This window comes from Zootermopsis nevadensis, unplaced genomic scaffold (assembly GCF_977971745.1).
Source record: "Zootermopsis nevadensis isolate Lab colony 2312 unplaced genomic scaffold, Znev_1.0 Znev_ptg000017l, whole genome shotgun sequence".
Lineage (NCBI taxonomy): Eukaryota > Metazoa > Arthropoda > Insecta > Blattodea > Termopsidae > Zootermopsis > Zootermopsis nevadensis.
The window spans coordinates 18,736,648-18,759,614 of NW_028259149.1; the positions used below are offsets into that span (position 1 = coordinate 18,736,648).

Sequence of the window (22,967 nt, forward strand, 5' to 3'; positions counted from 1 at the left end):
TCCCCCTGTGCGCCATGTAGGCACTTGCGGAGCAGAGGAATTATAGCTCCTCCTCATTCTTGACCTCAGCACTAAAGGGGGGTGTGTGGTCAGCATCACACTGCACTTTATCCCTAGGAAAGGACCCTGCTTTCCATTGGATAAGAAGATGGGTGGGCCCTGGAACTAGTCTGGATGCAGAGGTTAGAGGAAAAATCCTCTGCCCCCTCCCTCAAACCCCGGGGTCGTCAAATCCATAGCCAGTCACTGTACTGACCGAGCTATTCTTCTATTCTGAAAGACTACCAGAAAAAAAGGAGGCTATGGAAAATGTTTGCTGGAAGTGTTACATGAAAGGGAAGTGATCGGTGCATACAAACTTTTGGTAAAGACCAAGGACAAGCTTAAGGGAGCATTTTGAGATCTACATCAACCTAGTACAATGTTTTATTACAGCAAATATCAATGAGAATTTTACATTTTGATGCAACAGACCAACATTGCCACTTAAAAATATTGCGGCAATGGAGTGATTCAACATGAAAACATTACGTAATCTTCACTATTTTATTGTGACACTAAAGATATTTTCCAGTTTGGTCCTCACAACTACATGCAAAAACAGTGTAACTTGTTGTAGGGCTTTGCCTATGGCGACAGCAGCGCTGTCTGTTTGACTTCCTAGTCTAGTGCTCGAAACAGTCTTCTAGTGGCCTGTAGTTTCCTTCCATCTGCTTACATGCACTGAGGCACGCGTGGGTAAGAACTTAACGCAGTTGTCTGGCTTAAAGCTTTGAGGGGCAGGTGCTCCTCATGCTTGCAGCACAAGAATAAAAGGGCAGAAGAAGTGGTCACCTAGCAACAGAAGAGTAGCGGTCTCGTCACACAACACGGTGTATAACAAGTGCACTACAGTATGTCTTGAATACAAGGAGGCACATGATAAACGTAATAACTTGCTGCTACCGAGATCTAATACCCAACATGTCTCCGTATTTTTAGCTGTGCTTCACTATGAACCAGTTCATCGAGTTCATTGTGCTGCAAAATATATGTAACATTAAATATTTTATGAGATATGTAACCATCTGGAATAGACCAACATTTCATTTTGTAAAGGATGTGCCACAGGTCCCAACATAAGAGTATAGGTGGTAACCAGTGTTTCAGAAAAACTTCCTGTGATCCACTTTTGCCCCAAAGATGGAGGTGACATGCTCCTCCAAAACATTGGTAACCATCTACAAGACCATACACTATCACAAACATTTTCCTTGTAAATTTCTGCAAGTCTCTCCTTAGACTTGTTCTTATAATATGACCTCATTCCATTTCCTTATGTTGCTGGTTGGAAGTTCTGCTGTGGTTATTTGGGGAATTAAAAGCTGTAGTAGTAAGTCTACTATAGAGGGCTATACACTCATCTTCCAATGACATGTCCTTTTCTCATTGAAGATATTTGTTCATCTTTTGAAGGAGTGCACCCCAGACTATGAACACAAACCACAGTGCTGTTACAGTGGCATCTTTTCTTCAGACACTGTGGGAATGAGGACCTAGTAATACAGGATGTAAGTATGTGGCGCCTAAACTTATTTTCACTTATTTACAAGCAAAGGAGTTCATTCTCCACTTGGGGATATGTAGAACATAAGGTGTATATATTTACAGTGCATTCATTATTTACAAGTCTTGTACTCCTCAAATATGTCATAAGGCGTGCTGCACCATGATGATAATTGTGAATGGTGCAAACGTGTGAACGAATGCTACAACTCAAATATTTCATCTTGTTCCTTCTCCAGTCTCTGGAGAGATGAACGCACTTTGCGGCTCTGAGTCATCACTACAGGGTGTGGTGCTGTCAGGATATCATTCTGGACAGATGTTGACTGCTGTTGGCGTAGCCTTGAAACTGGAACCTTTCTGCGTGCATATATGGCATCATGCTCGTCCACAAACCTGCACACACATTGAAACCATTATTTTGATCTGGGAGGAAATTATAACAGGAAGTAGATTAATACTGCCCTGTGAAGGATCATAGTAACAAGTGTTTAGTGGGGTAAAAAAAAATCTGAAGGAGCTTAATTGTATCTCTGCAAAAAAAAAAAATTGTATCAAAATTCTGAAGTCTAAAACTGATTGACATGACAAAGGATGAAGATCCCACCTCAAATGAAAGTTCTAGAGTATGTTAAGACCGACCACAAAGTTCATATAAATGTGTAAAGCACATGCCACAGACCAAAGTACTGGTGAGTGTCTTCAGGCAAATGAGAACAAAATAAACAAGCAACAATTTTTGCCCTCTCCTGGAAGATCTATAACATGGAGGTAGCTTGTCGTGTAAGTAAAGCATATATCACAACTTACTCACTGTTTCCTACAGACTTCTTCACTTGGGCTTTTGTGTTGGCAATAGACGTGTCAATCTTTACAAGGAAGTCACTGATGCTTCTCTCTTCACTGTCACTGTTGCTCAGACTGCTTGGCGAGTGCACACTTTCGTCATCCAACACCCGGTCACTGACTTCGGGTCTGGGTGCTGGAATCATGAGAGTCTGCTGCAGGAATAGGCTATCAGAGGCCCACAGGCGGTTCACACGGCGGACCTGCTCCATCTGCAACAAAGGGGAGCATTGGTTTACCCCACACAAATGCTGGGTTAAGACTTTAAAATAGATCATGACCTCTTCCTGCACAGTTCTCACCAATTCATAATACAGACTGGTTTTCTTCAGTTCCTCTGCATGTTAAAGTCTGAAGGATTCTGACGATGGTATAGTTTAGTATGTCAAATTATTGCTTTGGGCTTTGATGTCTAAGTTATAAAACTACATTTTGGAAGCTGGATTGGGGGGAGGGGAAGACAAAGTCTGTTGGTTGCCGTGGTTTTGCCTGACCTATTACACTGTTATATCTGTGCCTTGTTCTCTTGTATCAACTCTCATATGCAGCTTTGCCAAGAAACCATGTAGACATTTCAAGTCTGCTGATGTGTAGCATATAAACTACACAATTACCATTCAGTGATACTGACATTTGATGGCCACTTTTTATGAGGGCTTTACATTCCTCATGGTCTGGTTTTTGGTTTATTTTTTCTTTTGATAATGCAGTTTTCAATCTACTGGATTATGTTACATTAGTTTGAGTCAGCTGACCTCAGACTGGCTAGTAGAATTTCCATGTACAAAATGCTACACCTTGTATTGTGTGACGGATTTTTCATTTTCAAACATAATATTAAATTATGTGTTTTAAACATTTGTGACGGAAATATATTTTCGTTACAGAAGTGTTTCAAAAAGGTTAGAAAACGGTCATTGGGTCACGCCATAGATGGTTTCTCATTATTACAAACTGTTGTACGTTCAAGGTGGAGAATTTAAAGACATTTAGAGTTTAACCCAGATATACAGAATACTTACGGTAACACCATACTTTAACGCAATTCCTTGTAACGTTTCGCCCTCAGCAACAGAGTGTTTTACAAAATGATCCTGACGTTTAAAATGATTGCACGTACTTCCGTATTTTTTTAAAGACTTGGCAGAATCTCTTATTGACCGCCTCTCCTCCTTCTGCCCGTCTGCCATGCTCGTTTAAATGAATCATGAAACAGACCAAACTGCCCGTCTTGTGACTTTCCACACCTTCTCATGCACTATTTTCTCCGATCACCTACTCCGACGTTTTATGTAACCGCAGAGCCATTGCAACCCTGCCAATCAAAAGTGGCCGACTGGGAGACTCGATTGTTTCTATGCTGTTATTCCTTGTCGTCACGCTTTGCTTTTTCGTGGGGGGGGAGGGGGACCCTTGGTGTCGGTAGGTCTAAACATATACAGTGTATTGTCTCATATTTCTAGTTTAGCGATACAACATGTCCTATCAATTATATAGAAATACTACATTGGGTAATACTTTGCAGGAAAGCCTTGATGAATTAATCCAGGTAAGTTTTCAAAAGTACGTGACAGGTTTAATGAAAGCACAGAATAGAACACTGATTAGGTAATACATTAGTTCGAATATAAACACAACTGAATTTTTAGGTTGTAGTGCATTTTATGGTTCCTGATTGACCTATTTTGTTAGGTTAGCGTAGTTTAGAGTAAGTCATAATCTGCAGGTAGGACATTCAGTGAAGTAGCCATATACTATATATTTCCTTATGTATATACGCCTGCCCTTGGTGATCATTGTTCATGATGTAGATTGATGGTTTGTTGGGAACCTCGCGTCCATAATTTAACATAACATTCTTCACCAACTTTTCGCTGGTTTGTAAGTTTTGCATTGCAATAAGTCTTCTTGGCATTCACCAATATTGGTATGGAGTGAAAGCTTCAATTTTGATAAAGCTATATGTTGTTCAGATCACTAGCATATTAAGTTTATTTCATGGATGTATGAATTATGCACAATTTCAATGTTTCAGTATGGTCAGATCACACCACAGCTTGCTATCAAAGTTCTTCTGCAGTTTGATAAATCAATCAACACAGCTCTGGCAACAAGGGTGAAGTCCAGACTCACATTTAAGGTATAGCCTTCATTCATACTGTCAGTTCTTCTGTTGAATGTCCCAAAGATTTATTTAAATATTGTCCTTTTGCCACAAAGCTCTCAAGTAGTCATTTCTTTGGAGAATTTCAGAATGGCAAAGATGAATAATTGATTATGCTTTAGAAGATGCTATACATATGAAGAAGTTATTGGGTGTGGTTTCTGTTTGCAGGCTGGAAAGTTGAACACCTACCGTTTCTGTGACAATGTGTGGACCTTCATGTTGAATGATGTTGAGTTCCGAGAGGTGCATGAGGTGGCTAAGGTGGACAAAGTGAAGATTGTGGCATGTGATGGAAAGAGTGGGTTTACAGTTTCACAGATCCTTTTAGCCATCACCATTAAAATAATAATGAAACAGACTGGCATATGTTTTGAGGATCAGAGAAATTATTCAGTGTTTTTCTTTTATTTAATGTTCCTATATTAACTGCATCAGATCTTTAACATGTTACTGTGTATCCTGATTGAAGTCTTTCCTCAGTCTGTAAAGGAAAACTCTGTGGAAACATGATCTTGGCTGCTTTGATTCTCCTACTCTTATTTGATTTCCATATTTTTGCTTCATATGTCTTGGTTTGCATTTAATCTTATTTGTGAGGTGCTTTTGTTCTTTAGTCTGCATTTCATCTCCTTTTTATGTCCACTGCTCTAGTGCTTCTTGTCCCTCTTTTCATATCTTGCCATGTAATTGTCGTAACAGATATAATTTTAGTGGTGTTAGACTTCTGAATGCATGAGGACAATGAAGGTGTCATAAAATATTTTACAAATGCTGTTTGAGGTCATGTGCTTGCAAGTAATGTTTAGTTTAAAATTCAGCAGCTCACATTGCAATGCGTAGTTTTTAAATCGATGCTGCGTGCAGTCCTCGAGTTCAGATTAATGCTGTTCAATTTGCAGCATTTCCGGTGGTGAAATACCCTCACCTGCTGGCTGTTAGTGCATTTGCCACATCTGATGTTTTGTGTTCATCTTATTGAGATAAAGTTTTATTCTGCCAGCTGTAATCAGAGGCATCAGATTTGGGCTGTATCAAGAAAATAAATTAAGTACAAGCTTTTAAATCTTGTACATTCAGAAAGTAACTTCCTGCAGTCTTGCTGGCTGATCCAGAATCACAGAAGCCATGCGATGATTGTGCTAATAAAAAGCCTTATTTTTAAATATTAACTTTCTTATACTCTCCACTGAAGATTGTCGGAACTCTCGGTAACTGGGTAAATCATCACCTTGACATTTTATTGAGTTGAGTCTAAGATCTTTCCATTACCATGATAGTGGGGTGTATGATTCTAATTTTTTTCTGACTATGTAACCTCAGCATTTGAAACAGCACAGTCATAAAATTTGGAGCTTGTCAAATCATATAGAGAACAAACAAGGTTAAGGCAGTGCTTTCTGTTTTCCAGATGTCGGTGAAGAAACTGCTCCTTCAAAGCGGTGACTGGCGTCAGAATTGTACAAGACTATGTCTTTGTGCAAGTATACATTAATACTGGTTGGTTCTGTAGCACTAAGTCTTGTTTTGATGCTCTGTTGGGTTCTGGTCTATTGGCCACCTGGCAAAACTCTGGCCTGTGCCATTAATGTTTATAATTTTGAGTGTTATTCTTTTTAAAGAAATAAAATACAGTTACTTTGTAGTGTATCACTCTGGCTCTCTCGACGCAAATGCATTGGGTTCAGTAGCTTGCTCTTTGTCTCATTTAGATGGTATGTTAGTTAACTACCCCTCAAACTTGCAGCTAAGTTCAGGGGAATGTAAGGGCAAGTCATTTGTCTGCAAACATTCTTAGTTTCTAGAGGATGCTGATTGCTTTCTCCTTCAAATGAACTCGCAGTTTGGTGGATGTTGGTTGTATCTCCTGGCACAATATTCTGATCCTCATAAAGTAGATCAAAATTTTTAAGAAGCTAACAGTCAAGAAACTCTGTGACTTTTACTGTTCCTGAATATTTAGAAGAGCCAGAATCTGGACCCAGTCCATACCCTACTTCTTTAAGAATGTTTTTTATTCCATATTATCCTCGCTTCTGTGTGTACTTCTTCCAAATGCTTTCTCCTCCCTTCAAGTTTTCCAACTTCCCTATTGTATGCATTTCACACCTCTCCCTACATACCACAAGTCCTGTCCAGCTGAACCTCTTTTGCATTTAATCACACTAATAACTTTAGGTGAAGAGCACAAATTGTAGAGCCCTCATTGTCTTCTCCAGTCTTTGTGTTTTTGCTTACGTCAACATATTCCCCTCAGAACTGTTCTCAGACACGTCAATCTGAGTTCTTCCCACACAGGTTTGTATATTTACATGTCTACATCAGGGAGTGAAAAACGAAGGATTCTTAGCTTACTGTGTGCAACAGTTAAAAAAGTCCCAGTGACATTGGTGACCTGGTAGGCAAGTGAAATGTGTATACATAACCCCTGAGTGAGGATTTGGACTTTAAAGGTATTTTTCACATATTTGTTGATGTCCACTGTCCATAATATTATTCTATTATTATTATTGTTCATTATTTTAAACCTTCCACATGTTAATGAACTTCAGGCTCCATAAAGAAAGTGGACTATTCTATGAACAAGCTGAGTAAAAATTGGCTTTTCAAGGAATATCAGTGAGTGAGTGTTTTAAAGTATTACTGATAAAGTTTACATATTACAACAAGCATGACATATTTCAATCTGCCAGTAGTTCAGCATATTACAACCAAGACTGCATATGTCACAGAGACTTCTTATATACAGTATACCTGAGTCAGATACATCTGCCACAATCAGAAGTTGCACAAGTGTGTAGGTGAATGGGGCTAATGGTAAATGCAAAAACTGGAGCTAACTTGTTTAATAATTGTTTCAGCTCAAAAATTGTAGTATGCAGGTCGGGCAAGGAACACTTTTACTATATGCAGTTAATCAGGGCATGTTTATTTAGGACAAATCTTAAAGAACAAAACTTTTTAACTTTACGTGGAACTTTGCCATGTATTAAACTGAATGTGCAACAGTTGAATTCATGTTTGCTTTCGGGTTTTCAAATAAATTTAAATAGCATGAAGTGCAATGTAATGTTTGTTCTTTTTTGTCACAATACCAAGTTGACATGTAGGTAATTATCACAATAGGCAACTTTAAGTAAGGGTTGAGTCAGTCACAGTTGCTCAAGGTAAAAGTTAAGTCAGCGACGACAATTTTAGCATACATAGGATGGCAACGAATCTCGTAGTCACAGTTGATAGCAGCTTGCTCGTAGTGACGGGTTATGTTTGCAAGTGTTCATATTTAGATTAATTGTGGTTTTGAAGTTCTAAATACTAATAATGCAGATGTTGTGACATTGAATAAGGAATATCAGATCTATAACAATGTAGTTAATTTAGATTAAGTGTACAAATTTTAACTTGATTTAATGTCACAATTGATAATATGAAATCGAACTTTCAATTGATCTCGTGATGTAACTTCCGCTGATTTCAGTGGTCCATGATATTTGGTGTGTTGTCCGTTTAGTTTTGTGTGATATAGTATTGGAGACCAGTCACCAAAACGGCTTCTTTATTTTCATAATAGACCTGTTCTGATGTAAAGTAAGGATTAAAATACCTTAAAAATGGCTCGATACGGGCAACGGCCTGAAAATGCTTTGAAAAGGGCTAATGGTAAGTCTGAAACATCGTGTTCCCAGCAATATGGAAGTCGAACATGCTTTGGATGAGTACCAGATTTTATAGGATACGGCTGTATGAATTAATGCGATATGTTAATTTGTGACGTATTCTTTCTGACATAGCATTAGTGACAATAAGTTGCCCAGAATTGTATTTTATTTTATATTGGACTATTTGCGTATAGTAGAAATAAGCCGATTATATAGAACATGTCATATAGGTGGTGGTTATAGACATCTTGTGATACAGTACATTATCCCTAAAGTAAGCTCGGCATGTTTTGCTATGAGGGCAGTGGCAGCACTCATGAAAACAGAAACTTTAAAATTAGTTATTTTGCTTACTTCCATTCCATCATGTCATATGGAATCATTTTTTGGGGAAATTAAACGGACAGCAAAAAATTGACAGTGAAACCACGGTTCCGGAGAATTTGACGTAAATACGTCTCTCTATTTAATTTATATTTACGTCTTTGTAATGTAAAATAGCGAAATGTAATGTAATGTTATCTTCAATGTCATCCATCTTGTTACGAAACGGATTGTTGACGGGAATAATATAACACAACAATGCCGAGTAAACAGATGACGTTTCCTAGGTAACATAACAATGCACGCAAGCTAACCACTTTTGTCGATTTGTTGATACCGATCTTACACATTTTCCTTACACTTTTTTGCTGAATGACCCTTCCATATAGACGTATTTACGTCAAAAAGTATTTTACATTTGAAAGAGGTTCATTAGAATAATGGCAGGCACTAAAAGGAGAGACTCTTGTAGTGAATCATGTAAGGTTTAATATTCTTCCACTACCCAGTGAATTCTTGCTCTCACTATTATCATTTGTAGTGGATAACACAGAAAATTTTCAAGCAAATTCAGATATCCGCAATATAAGAACAAGATACAGATACAATCTTCATGTGTCAAATTCTAACCTCAGTAAATATCAAAAAGGAGTTTACTATACCACAATTAAGTTATTCAATAATTTTGCACCTACTATCAAAAGTTTAAATCACTCCTACTCAGTAGAAAAATTTATAAATACATGTAAGTAATAATGGTGATGGTTTCTCATCAGAATGTTTTGTGTGTTCCTTTTTCCCCCACAATGAATAACAGTAATGATTAAGAATTTACTGGCAAAGGGAAGAAGTGTATTAGTTGACAACAAGTCAGATTTTAATGGTTTTTATTATTGTAATGATTTTCTGTTGGTTGTTAAATATCGTTTTATGTCTCTTTCCAATTTCCTAGGGAATGCCCATCAGTGTTGTAATTTCTGGATTAACATTATTTTGTTTCAAAACTAACGAAGCCTGAATAAGAAAATGTTGTAAATGTTCATCAGGATGCTCACATGGCTGTTGAAAGTTTTAAGTTTGTTTGAGCTGTGACTACCACCACATAAATATGGTGCTAGTGTTTGCATGTTAATATTTTAGTGTTCATTAAGCGTACTGTAATTGAATTGGTCATAGTGAAGTTTTATCTCTGTCTGTTGGCAACACATGATGAACGTGTGAGAAGTTAACAATGTTGTACAGGAATTTTGCATATTTATGTTCGAAATTCTGCTAGATAAGTGTAGCTCAATATGTACTTTGCATGACAACTTTAATAGGGGATTTTCATGAGAATGTTATATGTTAAAAGCAGTAGTTGTGGAATTTTCTGCATTCCGTGTTTGCTATACTATTGGCTTGGCATGGCAAAAATACAAATCACTTAACAGTTGGTAGGTTCAGTATTTCATTAGAAGCAAACAAATGGTTTTGTAGTTGAAAGGAGTGATACTCAGTTTGCTCCACAGATGTTTCCAATATATCACATTGTATTAAAATAACACACAGTTACTTTTACAGACAAGTGAATGTGTGAAAGACAGTACCGCTATATTATAACTGGTAACATGTACAGTAGGGCACCGCATATACGGCAGGTTAGGGACCAGACCCCCGCCGAAAAGCGGATCTTTGGCTTTTTTCAATTGCAAATGCATATCAAAGCCTAATAAGATGTTTACACTGTCATATAGTATGTGCACAATAGCGCTAGGCCTAAAAAACGATATGAAAGTAAAATGAATATCAGTAGTAGCCGTAAACAGACTGAATGAGCGACGAGAAAGTGGCGCCGGATGCACTTCTCTGACTCAGCTGTTGAGCGCGTGGGGCATTTGCACGCAATTGAAAAGCGCCATATTAGCGGATCGCCGAAAAGCGGGGCCCTACTGTAGAAGCTTATTACTGATTTGTGTTCTCATTTCTAATAATTTGTTGCAGTTAGCTCTACCATTTTCCTGGAACAGGTGATTGTATAATTAAAAATAATTTTGTATGTTCTTTGTTGCAGAGTTCATAGAGGTGGGCAAACCAGCTCGTGCTTTGGACACATTGTATGAAGTTTTTCGCAATAAGAAATGGGCTTACAGCTGGAGCGAGAGTGTGCTGGAGCCGATCATGTTCAAGTACTTGGACCTGTGTGTGGAGCTGAAAAAGTCCCACATAGCCAAGGAGGGTTTGTTTCAGTACCGCAACATGTTCCAGTCGGTGAGTTGGCCCCGTATTTATTGTACTGAGCTTTTATATGTGAGCAGAGCCGTGATTTATGCAGAGTTCACATCATTCGCTATTTGTATACTGGACCGACCCTGCCTCCTTGCTACTTCCACTTTCACTTTCAAATATTTTCCCCAGGTGCCTGAAAGTGCACGTGAATCTGAAGCTGAAACCTGTGAGGTTTGCCTTTGCATTAACATGTGGCTACAATATGGAAGATTCCCATGTCATGGGGCATTGGGATTTTTCGTGGTATTTCTCAGACTTTCCAAATGATGTATATAGTCCCTTGTATTAGGCTGTAATCCTGCATTTCATGTAGTACTAAGAAACTTCAGAGTTGCATGAAGTGTCATAAATTATTAATCCATTAGTTCGTTGCATACAAACCAGGTGAACCCAGTCAGCATTTTTAGTTTTCATGCACCAAAGAAAAGTTGCATTCTTTGAGCCTGTGTAACTGCTTGAAAAGTATACATAAAAAATGAAAAGAGTTGGATTGTGAGTGGAAAGTGTTTAAGCTACACACATCTTGACAACTTCAAGTATAAATTTCTTCTGGGGGATCCTTGGTATGGTATGTGGATGTGCGATGAAGTTCGCTTTTTCATGTTTGTGCTGGTGTAGGTGAACGTCTCTTCATTGGAGAACGTTATACGTGGCTACTTGAGGACGGCTGAAGAGAGAACAGAGTCTGCGCGTGAGCAATCACAGCAGGCCGTGATTGATATCGACGACCTAGACATGCTGGCCACCCCTGAGAGCATCCTCCTGAGGTGAGTTCTCAGTTGAAGGCTGAGTGGCCATTTCATTTGGTTTGTGTGATCTGGTTGAAGTGTAGAACAGAGCCCAAATTTCCTAGTATATAACTAGACGTACATGCATATGGGAAAAGTACCTTATGCCATAAGCCACCGTATTGCAGGAGATGCTTCATTTATTCCAAACCCTTACAAGTCTACAATGTCAACAGGTTTGTTATGGAATTCTTCTCGAATGCCAGTACTTTCTTTTTTAACTTCTAGTTAATGTGTGTTCTGCTGGATTTCTCCTTTTTTGGGGGTGAGATTCTTACTGCATGAGGTTTACAGGTATCCAAGTTTTTGTGTGGTCTTATTTATCATATTTTTTCTGCTGTGTTGTAGATTCATTATTCCTACCTTTAACGGACGTAGGTCAGTCAGTGTAGTGCCCAACTATGGACTGGATGACCAGGGTTTGATTCCTGCCAGGGACACATGATTTTCCTCTTGGCTACCAAATCCAACCCAGGTCTCGGACCCACCCAGCCTCCCATCCAGTTGGTAGCTCAGGTCCTTTTCTTGGGGGTAAAACAACCAGGGCATAAATTTACCACTATCCCAGCAGTTGAATATGTTGCAGTGCTGTAAGTGGGGAGGATGCCCAGGACCGCAGTGACCGCACGATTCTCACTCCGTGGGTCAAGTTTCTTTGGGAGTCATACTGTCAGTGTTTGGAGCTGCTGCGCACTAATGCGCATGTGGAGACCCTGTATCATGACATAGCCCGCATGGTAAGTGTGCTCAAAGGAACTGCTGTAAACATAAATTATTATGTCCACAATTAAACACCTTTTTCACATGCAACTCTTTGGGTGGTGCTTCGGTGGAAACTGAGAAATGTTGCTATGTACCATTTTGTGTGGTTACAGGCGTTCTCCTTCTGCTTGAAGTATAACCGCAAGACAGAGTTTCGGAAGCTGTGCGACAAGCTACGCAAACACTTGGAGGACATCGGCAAGCTGCCTGCGCAGACGGCCAACGTGAGCATTCATAAGCCTGAGACGCAGCAACTCAACCTGGACACACGCCTTGTGCTGTTGGACTCGGCCATACAGATGGAGCTGTGGCAGGTACGAGCATACTTCAGCCACATGTTTCATGCTAAATCATGCCAGTTTCTGTTTGGTAGAGGTGGACATTTTTAGCCCCTGCACATCTGTTCATGAAATTTAATTTTCACTTCCATGATGGCAATTCACAGGATTTTGAGGTGATTAACATGTGTGATGTTTGTTATTGAATGGGGTTGTAGCATTGCCAGAGATCATGTCCGACACTTTGTCAATCGGTGAGATTCTTCTGGTATGCAAGAGCTGGCTCTGAATGGAAAATGTTCATCCCAAATGAAAGATCATTCAAACTTTTTCAAGGCCAAGACAAGATACAAATAGAATATGCTTGGGTTTTCATGCAAGGATACAGAAAGAATGAAGTTCTTGGTATTGATGTCAAGTACCACTCCAAGCCATTACAAATTGTATTCACCGCATTTAAAAAAAGATCTCAAACAGGTTTACAGAATTGCAGTGGGTGACTGCTATAGCAGTCTGGAGCTATTTGGTTTACTATTCTAACTTGAAAGAAATCAGTAGGAAAGGAGATATCGTGGGAAGGAAACTGAAGGAAGGAGAAGTGGCAGCCCCCTTCAGAAGAAAGCTAAAGGCTCTGAAATGGAAGGATAAGAGATGTTTCCGTGCTGAGCAGCATACATAATGAAGAAATGCAAATTGTGCGTGACAAGAAAGGTAGAGAGAAGCAAAAGCCGAAAGTGAGCAATTGTCTGCAGTAGCAACTCCGTCAGAGGGAAAGTACTGAAAGTTATGCCAAGTGCTTCCATATCCCTTTTACTTCATTTATTGATCCAGCTGTCATTTGTCATCTTATAGTCTGAGGTACAGACAGCATCATTAAATAAATCACAAATCCAGTTGCTCATCCCATCTGTACCTTCCGTGCGCAACGTAAATTTGTGGCTTTAGGTCTCTCGCTTCTCGCAGCTAATGCTGTCCACTGCGGTAAAGAAATGCGGTCGAAACTGTCTTTTTAATTTGGGGCCAGACTCCTCCCTCTTTAAACAGTTCCTCATCTGATCTCTGTTGGCATTACCTTTGACTTAATGCAACACAAGGCCTCCATTCGATATACGCCACTGCACTGTCACCAGGTGTTGGCCACCTCCTGCTCACGATATGTGTTGCAGTGCTTCCAGTTTTGCAACCCTCCAGTCACTGTGGGCCACGTCCATCCAGGCTGAAACTTCTGCTTTGACTTAGTTTTTCAGACAGAAGGAACAAATTCTTATTTTATTGAAGCAGCTTCTGTATAGGATTGGTGCTCACCTTGTCACAGGAGGCATACAAAGCCATTGAGGACATTCATGGGCTGATGAACCTGTCGAAGAAGCTGCCAGTTCCGAAGACCATGGCAAACTACTATCAGAAGCTGGCCATGGTGTTCTGGAAAGCTGGCAATTACCTGTTCCATGCTGCTGCCCTCTTCAAGCTGTTCCAGCTCTCAAAGGAGATGAAGAAGAACATCACATCTGAAGAACTGCAAAGGTGAGCACTTCATCAGATATTACCTGCTAAGATCACAAGTTCACACGAAGAAAAATCAACTTCCATTTCATAAAACACAACAGAGTATTTAACTTACGAAAATTGACAATACCAATTGTATATTTTTAGTATTTTGTGGTAGCTCCCTCTTTAGTGAGTTAATTTCCAGCACAGAGTGGTTTTATGGGATCTGATTGTTATTTCGCAGGATGGCATGCCGGGTGCTTCTCTCCACCTTGTCCATCCCACTTCCATCTGCTCACCCAGAGTTTGATAGATTTATCGAGACAGACAAGAGTCCCTTGGAGAAGGCTCAACGCTTGGCTGTTCTGCTTGGACTATCGCAGCCTCCGACCAGAGCGTCACTTTTGAAAGACATTGTGAGTTGAGAAATCTGATATTTTCTGTATCAGACTAAATATAAGCACATGTGTATCACAGTCCAGTGATGACTCTTCTGAATAACTGCGTATAAGCCATACCTTGGCTTTCGAAGCACTTATTTTGGGAAACGATGTGACTTGTATTAATTAACCACACGTTCAATTTTAGGTGTTCAAGGGGGAGAGAGATGTAAAATGGTAGGCAGATTACCATAATGCAGTGTTCTTAGATCACTTCTGAAGCTTGAAATGTATATACAGTAGGGCCCCGCCTTTCGACGATCTGCTAATACGGCGCTTTTCAATTGCGTGCAAATGCCCCACGCGCTCAACAGCTGAGTTAGAGAAGTGCGTCCGGCGCCATTTTCTCGTCGCTCATTCTGTCTGTTTACGGCTACTACTGATATTCATTTTACTTTCATATCGTTTTTTAGGCCTAGCACTATTGTGCACTTACTATATGACAGTGTAAACATCTTATTAGGCTTTGATATTCATTTGCAATTGAAAAAAGGCAAAGGTCCACTTTTCAGAGGGCGGGTCTGGTCCCTAACCTGCCGTATATGCGGTGCCCTACTGTATTTTAGTTGATGTACTCTGCATTTAGTCATTGCTCGTCTTGAACATGTTCAGCCTACATCTCATTTGCTCACCGAGACTCTTGGCTTGCGACGGTTAACTTGCTTGTATTTAAGTATGAGGTTTCTCATTCTGCCATTCAACTGCAGGTGCGTGTGAACGTCGTGTCATTGGCATCGCCTCGTCTGCAGGAGCTGTATACGTGGCTGGAGGTAGAGTTCCACCCCCTGCAACTGTGTTCACGTGTGCATAGTGCCGTAGAGGAGCTGCGTGCAGATGAGAGCTCGCTCCAGCAGTATGTGCCTGCACTTCAGGATGTGACACTTGTGCGACTCATCAGACAAGTGTCTCAGGTCTACCAGACAATTGAGATCGCCCGCCTTCTGGAGCTTGCGCGCTTTGCATCTGCATTCCACCTCGAGCGCCTGCTGGTGGACTGTGTGCGCCACAATGATATGCAGGTCACAGAAATGTTACTGTTAATTTTGACAGCTGTTCCATTGCCCTATCACACTGGTTGTCAGATACAAACAAGATGAGTAATTTAGACGTATCTGAAATTTGTTCTGGCCCAGTGTTCTGTTTGCTCTCTTATACCCTTCCTTCCCCCCCTTTTCTCTCCCTCTCTTCCCCCCCATTATTGTGGTAATGTTGCATTGCATAGCATGGAAAAGCTACCGACTTTCAATTCTTCTATGTGCAACGGAAGGAAGAGGGGCTGTGTATATGTATATCTAGAGACTTATGGGGTGAAGGAGGAAGGAGGAAAGATAGCGTCTGCCTTTAACAATCCAGACTTACTGCATTCCTTGCAAGTCTCAAGATTACAGTCGTGGACTGTATTATGAGATGTATTAAGCTCTTCCTCAGACCCCAGTGTGTCTTTAGATAAGCTTCAACATATGCAGTTGATAAAGCCTTGTAAAATAATGAGTGAGAAGGAAAGGTAATTGTGGCCTCTTACAGATCCGAATCGACCATGGGGCCAAGTGCATCCATTTTGGCATGGATTTATCAGAGTCACAGCGGGAGGACAAGCCAGAGGGCCCTACACTGCAGAGCATGCCCAGCGAGCAGGTCCGAAACCAGCTGGTCAATATGGCCACAGTTCTCCATCGTGCCATGGCTACAATCAACCCAAACAAGAAAAGAGTGGGTATCGTACTGCATCCTTGCTCAACATGTTGTATCTTCATTTACAGGTTAGGTTGCTAGTAGTGCGTAGGAGGATTGGTGCCTCTCACAGCAGTGTGCAGTGATGAGTGAGATCTTCAACACGAATATTTTTCTGGGTGTGACAAGCATGGGGGAGTCTCATATTCCTTCATAACGTTTTATGAATAGTTCTGGACAGAAACAGCTTTCAAGGTGTAGCGAGAAGAGTAGTATGAAAACAGACATTGGGCTGGCAAGTGTGATGAATTTTGAAGATAATTTTATCAGGATGATTGTTCCAGTGCTGTTTGTAGATCTAAAATTATGTAATTTTTCTGTGTTTTGTTTAGCTGAAAAATACTCCTCAGCACTTTGTTTTCAAACCACCCTTTATCTGTTTTTCCATAAATGAGATGGGCCAAGTTTTGCACCCATACAGAATAAGAGGTTGATTAACAGTCATTACTATTTGTTAAGTTTGTTCCTTGCCAGCACAGTGAAGGCCAGTGACTTTGTATGGGGAAATCATCATCAAGTGATTGTTAATGTTTATACTCTGTGATGTCTGTTGTGTGCACAGCTGGAGCGGGAGAAGCTGCGTGTGCAGATGGTGATGCAGTATCAGGAGACGAAGTCCCAGGAACACCATAGCATCCTGGCACGTCATAAGATCATTGAGGACCGGAAAGAGTATTTAGAGAGGCTGAACACCGTGCGGGTGGGTACAGAGAGGCTTAGTGTTGAAGACCCTGGCCTCCTTCAGTACACTACCTAGAAATGGGCACAACATTTTTTTTCAGTTCATTCTTCTTATACAGATGACTTTTCTCATACAGGAATGTATCTTTGACTTCAGAAAATTTTCAGAGAAATCACTTGGTACAGAGCAATAGCGTATTGTTATGGAGTTTTGCAAATTTGATCTGACATATTTTTCAGGCCACTTATTTTAAAGATTAATTTTTACTTCGTAGTTACAAATATTGTGACATTGTGTGTTTCAGGAAGAGGAGGAGGCCCGGAGACAGGAGGAGCAGGCCCGCCAACAGATGTTGCAAGAGCAGAAGCGCCTGGAGCTGGAGCGGGAAGAACGTGAGCGCAAACGTCAGGAGAACGAGATCCAACAGATAAAGGACCGACATCTCAAGGAGAAAATGCAGCAGATATCACAGACATCTCATGGGCAGAAGATTCTGAAGAAGTTGAATGAGGACGTAGGTCACCAGAGCTTTATCGCCTTGCTTTTTTTTATCCTTTCAGTGTGTGCCACCGAGAGTTTTGTAGCTACTGGATTTTGCAACTGTTTGTGTGTAAGGTTGGATCCTATTGAGGCTTTTTCTTGGCTTCATGAGCTTGTCTTGTTATTTGTCTGTCGTAAAATAATGGATTCTTTTGTGTCCCACTGCAATAGACTCTCCGTCATGTGGGGTTTCACATTGTAATATAAAGAGAATGAGGAAATACTCCTGTTTCTGTAGTCTAGAAACATTTCACAGTAATTCTACTGAAAAGAGTTTGTCTATTTGCTGATGTTGGGATATGTGATGTCTTGTTGTAAGTTATAAAACAAGAAACATAACACAACAAGACAGCTCTAATACCCACTACTAATAACAGAAACTTGACGTCTTCATAAAACTTGTGCGCTGTTATGAGGGCACCCATTTTTTAGATAATTAATTTGTAAAAAAATTATCTTATATCCATTGTTTTCTTTGGAGCATGTTTTCTCGTCGCATAAAAAAGTCTATGAAAGAATAAATGCATCATTGCATTCCATATCTTTTTTTAAATATTTTCCTGTTTGGTGTGCTAGTGTTCTGTTCATAACACACGACCTAGAAGGGTCATTTCACATTTCTTTTCTGATGCCTGTTCTCATCGAGAGAAAGTACATTGGTGTGTGTTATTATTTGTCATCTAGGATATCAAAGATGCTGAACAGATTGCTGCCCGAGAAGCGGAGGAACTGCAGAAGGAACGGCGGGAGTTGTTACAGAAACTGAAGTCGCAAGAGAAGAAGGTGGATTATTTTGAAAGAGCCAAGCGCCTAGAGGAAATACCACTTTTGCAGAAGGCGTTTGAGGAAAAGCAGGTATGACGAGGAACAAATACGGTGTTGGTGATCGCTCATCAGACATGAAGCAGTGACCTTGCAGTAATAGGTTTGTTTTCTGTTACGATTTATTTATTCATTTAAAGGTTCAGGACCGCAAATTCTGGGAACAGCTCGAGTCTGAACGCATCCAAGAGGCGGTGGCTGAGCGGGAAGTGGCTGTTCAGCATCGTGTGCGTCTCGCCCGCATGAAGGCAGACAAAGACATGTTCCTGGAGAAATTGAAGACAGAGCGCAAGACGGTCTATCAGGTGAGGCTGGCTTCGTGTCGTCTGGGCTGTGAATGCCATAATTTCATTTTCAGTGTTCGGTTCATGATGTTACAATTTCAGTATCTCCATGACTCTTTATAACAAGCATGAATCATGTTTAGAATTGTTCTTACTTCTTCATAGTGCACAGTAAGGAGCAGTTCGGTATTCTCGTACTGTTGCAGCCAGTTTTCCAGTGTTGTCATAACACAAAGCTTGCAGCACCAAACATGTAAAATGAAGCGAACGAGGTATTGAGAAAGATTTTCAGTTTGTGAGTCATATGATGTTAGCTTAAAAATTAAGTAGATGTTGATAATCATTATCTGTTGATATTTCCATCATTGTTGGTCTTTTAATCACAAAATTTGCTCTGTTCTCTCTTGAGCACGTCTGCTCTTATCATACTTTCTCTTAAATGTCTTTTCTTACTTGGTGTCTGAAGTAATCATTGATTTCGTGGTAGGTAGGATATTTTATGGTTACCTTTGTGTTGATTAGGATTTGTAAATTAACCACTGATGGGATAAGTAGGTCTTTCCATTGTGCAGCTGAAATGAGAAAGTGAGCTTTGTTTGATTTCCCCTCTCCAATCATGTGGGCCCACACCGAGCAGGAATTGAGGCTGGTTAATTGTGGAACATTTAGCTTTCCTGATGCTTACTCTTGCATGTGTGCATAGGAAAAAGTAAATGAATTTGAGAAGGTGCTAGAGGAGGAACGTAAGAAGCGTCTGGCAGAGAGGAAAGTGCGCCGCAAAGAGGAGATGAGGGCCAAGTGGCTGAAGGAGCGGGAGGAGGAAGAAGAAAGGAAGCGGGAGGAAGAGCAGAGGCTACAGGAAGAGGAGGCTCGAAGGAAACAGGAGGAGGAGGAGCAGAAAAGGAAGATTCGCAAGGAAATCGAGGCTGAGGAATACAGGTGCGTATAGTAGGCAGACAAGGCGGTCCCTTCTCTTTGCTAGACATGCCAGTGATTGAAGATGAATTGTCAACTTCCTTTATCCTCCAAAAGAAGTGATAGCTTCCCAGTATGTGCACATGTCTAGGGTGATTCAGGGGCACTAGTGTTGCTTGAATATAGAAAAAGTGTCAGTTGCATGACATTGTACCAAGTTGTGTTGACACTGGCCACTTTGGTTTTGCACTCCGTGTAATTAATCAAGTCTCAAACAACAAGGCTGTGGATTTATGATGAGTGATGCTGCGGATATCTGATCCATTAAGATGATGGCCAAACTGAGATCCATGGCACTTTGCTTATGATAATTGCTGCCAAGTGTTGCATTTTCCATATTGACCTGTACTCCATTATACAATGTACTGATTGCAGTATATGTCACTACGCTTACACAAGAATTGTCTCCCAGGGCTAAGGGGCAGCACTTTTAGGTTTAGTTTTAAACCAGCTTGAGATGGTAACACTGTTCAGGAAGCAGAAAGAGGTGTTGGATCGCCAGGCGGAGCAGGCTCGTAAGCGTGAACGGGAGGCGGAGGAGAAGAGAATTGAGCAAGAACGAACAACAGTGAGCAACAATTGGCGACGGGGCACAGCGGGGGCAGTGCCACTTCCGCCCTCACAGTTACGGTCTGAACGTGATGCAGACCGTGATGCAACAGATGGCCCGCGGAAGGATCGGGATGGGGACTGGCGCGGCAAGAATTCAGTGCCATCGCCAGCCCCTGCCATAAATCGGGATGAACCACCTCCGCGCTCCAAACCAGAGGCTTGGAGACCCTCCGGTGTGTTTTCAAGTAGATTTGTTTTCAAATATGCATGCTCAAATTGTGTAGGCATTTTCATCAAACACCAAAAACATTGTAGATTTAGGCCTTTGTTTATGACATTGTAGTCAGTGCTTGGGAGAAATATATTCTGTCCATCTTGAAGATGTTCTCTGATACATTCATAGGCACCTACAGTGCTAACACTATGGTATAGATAGAAATTAAAATAGCATGTAATATTTCAGTGGAATTGTAGATACATTTTAGTGAAGACTTACCAAATGAGGAACTTTTCAGACAGGAAAGTTCAGGAAGATGATTCTCTTTTGATCTCAAGCAGAGTACACGAATATGTATATATTGATACAATTTTGTGCAACAAGCCATGACAGTTGTTGAGAATGAGTACCCTGATGACCTGTGTTGATGTTAAAAGGGAAGAAGCAATTGTCACAAGTTATTAATTGGTTGTTACAGCACGTTTGCGCGAGTCTGACGGCAAGCCGGCAGATGCCTGGAGACGGGTTCCTGATGCTGAACGTGACTCCAAAGACAAGAGCACACTCGAACGTGACAGGGACAACCGGGATGTCCGAGATTCCAGGGACGGCAGAGATGTCCGAGATTCAAGGGATGTCGGGGACTCCAGCGATGTTCAAGATTCAAAGGATAACAGGGAGGTGCGAGAGTCAAAGGATGGCAGAGAAATGCGAGATTCAAAGGATAACAGGGAGGTGCGAGAGTCAAAGGATGGCAGAGAAATGCGAGACTCCAGGGACCGAGGAGGTTATGACAGAGACATCAGGGATCGAGCCTCAGACAGGGACAGAGGTTTTGATCGCTTTGAAAGAGACAGAGGCAGTTATGAAAAAGACCGAGGATTTGATCGTGATCGTGAGAGAGGAACTGGCAATGTGAGTACCAAACCATTTTATAAATATTCACTAATTGTTCTTTGTTGTACCTTAGCCCTAGAACATGTTAAGATCTTGCGTCTCTCTTGCTTTGAAGCGTGGCATGTTCGTACTTTTATATATAGACGTGCGCGTACACAAAAAATACCTTAGTTTGTCTGTACTATCTCTCATACATGGTACTGTGTACTTCCTAAAGCAAATTTGATTTTTCATAGAGAATAGGTGTGTGTGGTGTTACAGCAGGTGCATCAGGATAAATGTTTGCTCTCCTCTGTTTCAATGCGACTCGATTTGTTGATGTCTGTTTATAAACAGGGCAAACTTTGTGTTCTTTGATAACTTTTTGTTATTGTTGCAGATGGGAAGCAGCTGGAGGAACAAACCACCTGAGCAAGAGCCGGACGATGACCATCGGGGCATGAGGTGGTGTAGCCTTTACAGTTCACTTCTATCTTTCTATATTTCTTTGTACTGTAGGACTTCAGTTCATGCTTAAGTTGAAATGTAATTCACTATAAAAGTGTAAGAAATTTTGGGTCTTTCTCACTTATGTTTTGTGAAGTACAAAGTGTGAATGGAGAAGACTGAAATTCCAGTTATTGTAAGAGAATTTATATTTCTGTGCTTTTTCTTGTTCCTCTTTGTTCATAAATGTAGTTCACAGGGATGCCAACCTCAGGAAGCAGTGTTGATTAATAGGGTTTCCTTCACAGGCGAGATGACAAGAGGCCTTTGGCCCTTGTAAACCGTAAAGAAGATCGTGGATCATCTGGCAGTTCAGACTGGCGCAAAGATGCGTCTGAGAAACGGCCCACTGAGTCGTCAGGCCCTCGCCGAGGTCTTGGAGATGACCGCAGACGAATGGATGACCGTGGGCGAGGAGAACGTAATATGGGTCCCCGAGAGAACAGACGTAAGTAACAACAGCTGGACTGTATCATAGTCCCTCTACTTTATGGTGACTAGTGATCAGGTCTATGCTATATTGTGCTTTCTCCTGCCACTCGGAGATTACCTCCCCTTCTCTTTCTGACAAGCGAGACAGTAATGGGAATGTAGTTATAATTTACTTCAGTAAGTCAGTAAACAAACTGGGCTAATGCCAAGAAATTGTAAAATTCTTAGTGTTTTTTCAAAAGACCACACAGTGTCATGACTCAGAAGATCAAACACTGGGATTCTGTTATAGCCCGTGCATCAGAGCAGCCTCCAGTGGAGGACGGTGGTGACGATGGGAACTGGCAGAGAGTGAGCCGTCGCTAGTCACACAACCAGTAGGTGAATATTGCTTGTATTTCTTATATAAAAGTTATTTGTGTTGTGTGCAGAGGTGTGGGAGGTCTGTAACTGCACACCCATTTGTTTGGGAATAAAGATGGGTCTCCATGCTGTTGCTGTTCTCTGTCAGATTCGGTATTTCCAATTCTCTTTCTGCCACACTCAGCAGGTCTGTATTTTCCCACGCCACATGTAAATGTTTCCATGCGTTACAATGTATCTTTGCTGAATGTTTTCTGGGCATCATGTGTTAAAATTATTTCACAATATATGCGTAATACACTGAGGCACTGCCTATAACGAGAACTTTATTATAGTGAACAAGCTATTGGATACCTTCCATTTCCTAACAAGTCATGGCCTTTGTTCTGTAACATTTTGAACCAACTGTACTTAACAGTTTTCTTTC

At 40.8% G+C, this 22,967-nt stretch overlaps 3 protein-coding genes across 4 annotated transcripts; 2 read left to right on the top strand and 1 right to left on the bottom strand.

Moving 5' to 3' along the window:
• Nucleotides 1-408: 408 nt before the first annotated feature.
• On the bottom strand, nt 409-3,581 carry red (LysM peptidoglycan-binding domain-containing protein red). Of its 2 annotated transcripts, none has more exons than XM_022065510.2 (3): nt 3,414-3,581; nt 2,360-2,603; nt 409-1,941 (listed from the first exon to the last, which is right to left on the bottom strand). In XM_022065510.2, exons 1-3 carry the CDS (start codon nt 3,579-3,581, stop codon nt 1,844-1,846), a joined length of 510 nt encoding a protein of 169 aa, XP_021921202.1. In that variant the 3' UTR covers nt 409-1,843. The 2 variants fall into 2 exon arrangements, with proteins under 2 accessions (XP_021921202.1, XP_021921201.1); XM_022065509.2 differs by having other exon boundaries at nt 2,356-2,603.
• Nucleotides 3,582-3,720: 139 nt separating this feature from the next.
• Nucleotides 3,721-6,205, top strand: TfIIA-S (general transcription factor IIA subunit 2). The gene is made up of 4 exons (XM_022065514.2): nt 3,721-3,940; nt 4,427-4,531; nt 4,727-4,856; nt 5,967-6,205. The coding sequence occupies exons 1-4, from the start codon at nt 3,869-3,871 to the stop codon at nt 5,999-6,001; spliced, it is 342 nt and encodes a 113-aa protein (XP_021921206.1). The 5' UTR covers nt 3,721-3,868; the 3' UTR covers nt 6,002-6,205.
• Nucleotides 6,206-7,957: 1,752 nt separating this feature from the next.
• On the top strand, nt 7,958-22,669 carry eIF3a (eukaryotic translation initiation factor 3 subunit a). The gene is made up of 19 exons (XM_022065449.2): nt 7,958-8,215; nt 10,589-10,785; nt 11,422-11,570; nt 12,178-12,328; nt 12,467-12,667; nt 13,947-14,155; nt 14,364-14,535; nt 15,267-15,578; nt 16,084-16,269; nt 16,853-16,990; nt 17,277-17,486; nt 18,197-18,367; nt 18,475-18,639; nt 19,322-19,557; nt 20,068-20,378; nt 20,841-21,277; nt 21,639-21,703; nt 21,994-22,193; nt 22,470-22,669. Exons 1-19 carry the CDS (start codon nt 8,167-8,169, stop codon nt 22,541-22,543), a joined length of 3,633 nt encoding a protein of 1,210 aa, XP_021921141.1. The 5' UTR covers nt 7,958-8,166; the 3' UTR covers nt 22,544-22,669.
• Nucleotides 22,670-22,967: the final 298 nt, after the last annotated feature.

Coding starts and splice junctions, on each gene's coding strand:
- eIF3a (XM_022065449.2), top strand. CDS start 8,167: ATGGCTCGATACGGGCAACGGCCTGAAAATGCTTTGAAAAGGGCTAAT. Junction 8,216..10,588: donor TGCTTTGAAAAGGGCTAATG/GTAAGTCTGAAA, acceptor TCTTTGTTGCAG/AGTTCATAGAGGTGGGCAAA. Junction 19,558..20,067: donor ATCGAGGCTGAGGAATACAG/GTGCGTATAGTA, acceptor AACACTGTTCAG/GAAGCAGAAAGAGGTGTTGG.
- TfIIA-S (XM_022065514.2), top strand. CDS start 3,869: ATGTCCTATCAATTATATAGAAATACTACATTGGGTAATACTTTGCAG. Junction 4,532..4,726: donor AGTCCAGACTCACATTTAAG/GTATAGCCTTCA, acceptor TTCTGTTTGCAG/GCTGGAAAGTTGAACACCTA. Junction 4,857..5,966: donor TGTGGCATGTGATGGAAAGA/GTGGGTTTACAG, acceptor TCTGTTTTCCAG/ATGTCGGTGAAGAAACTGCT.
- red (XM_022065509.2), bottom strand. CDS start 3,581: ATGGCAGACGGGCAGAAGGAGGAGAGGCGGTCAATAAGAGATTCTGCC. Junction 2,604..3,413: donor CGTTAAAGTATGGTGTTACC/GTAAGTATTCTG, acceptor CCTTTGTTGCAG/ATGGAGCAGGTCCGCCGTGT. Junction 1,942..2,355: donor AAGTCTGTAGGAAACAGTGA/GTAAGTTGTGAT, acceptor ATGTGTGTGCAG/GTTTGTGGACGAGCATGATG.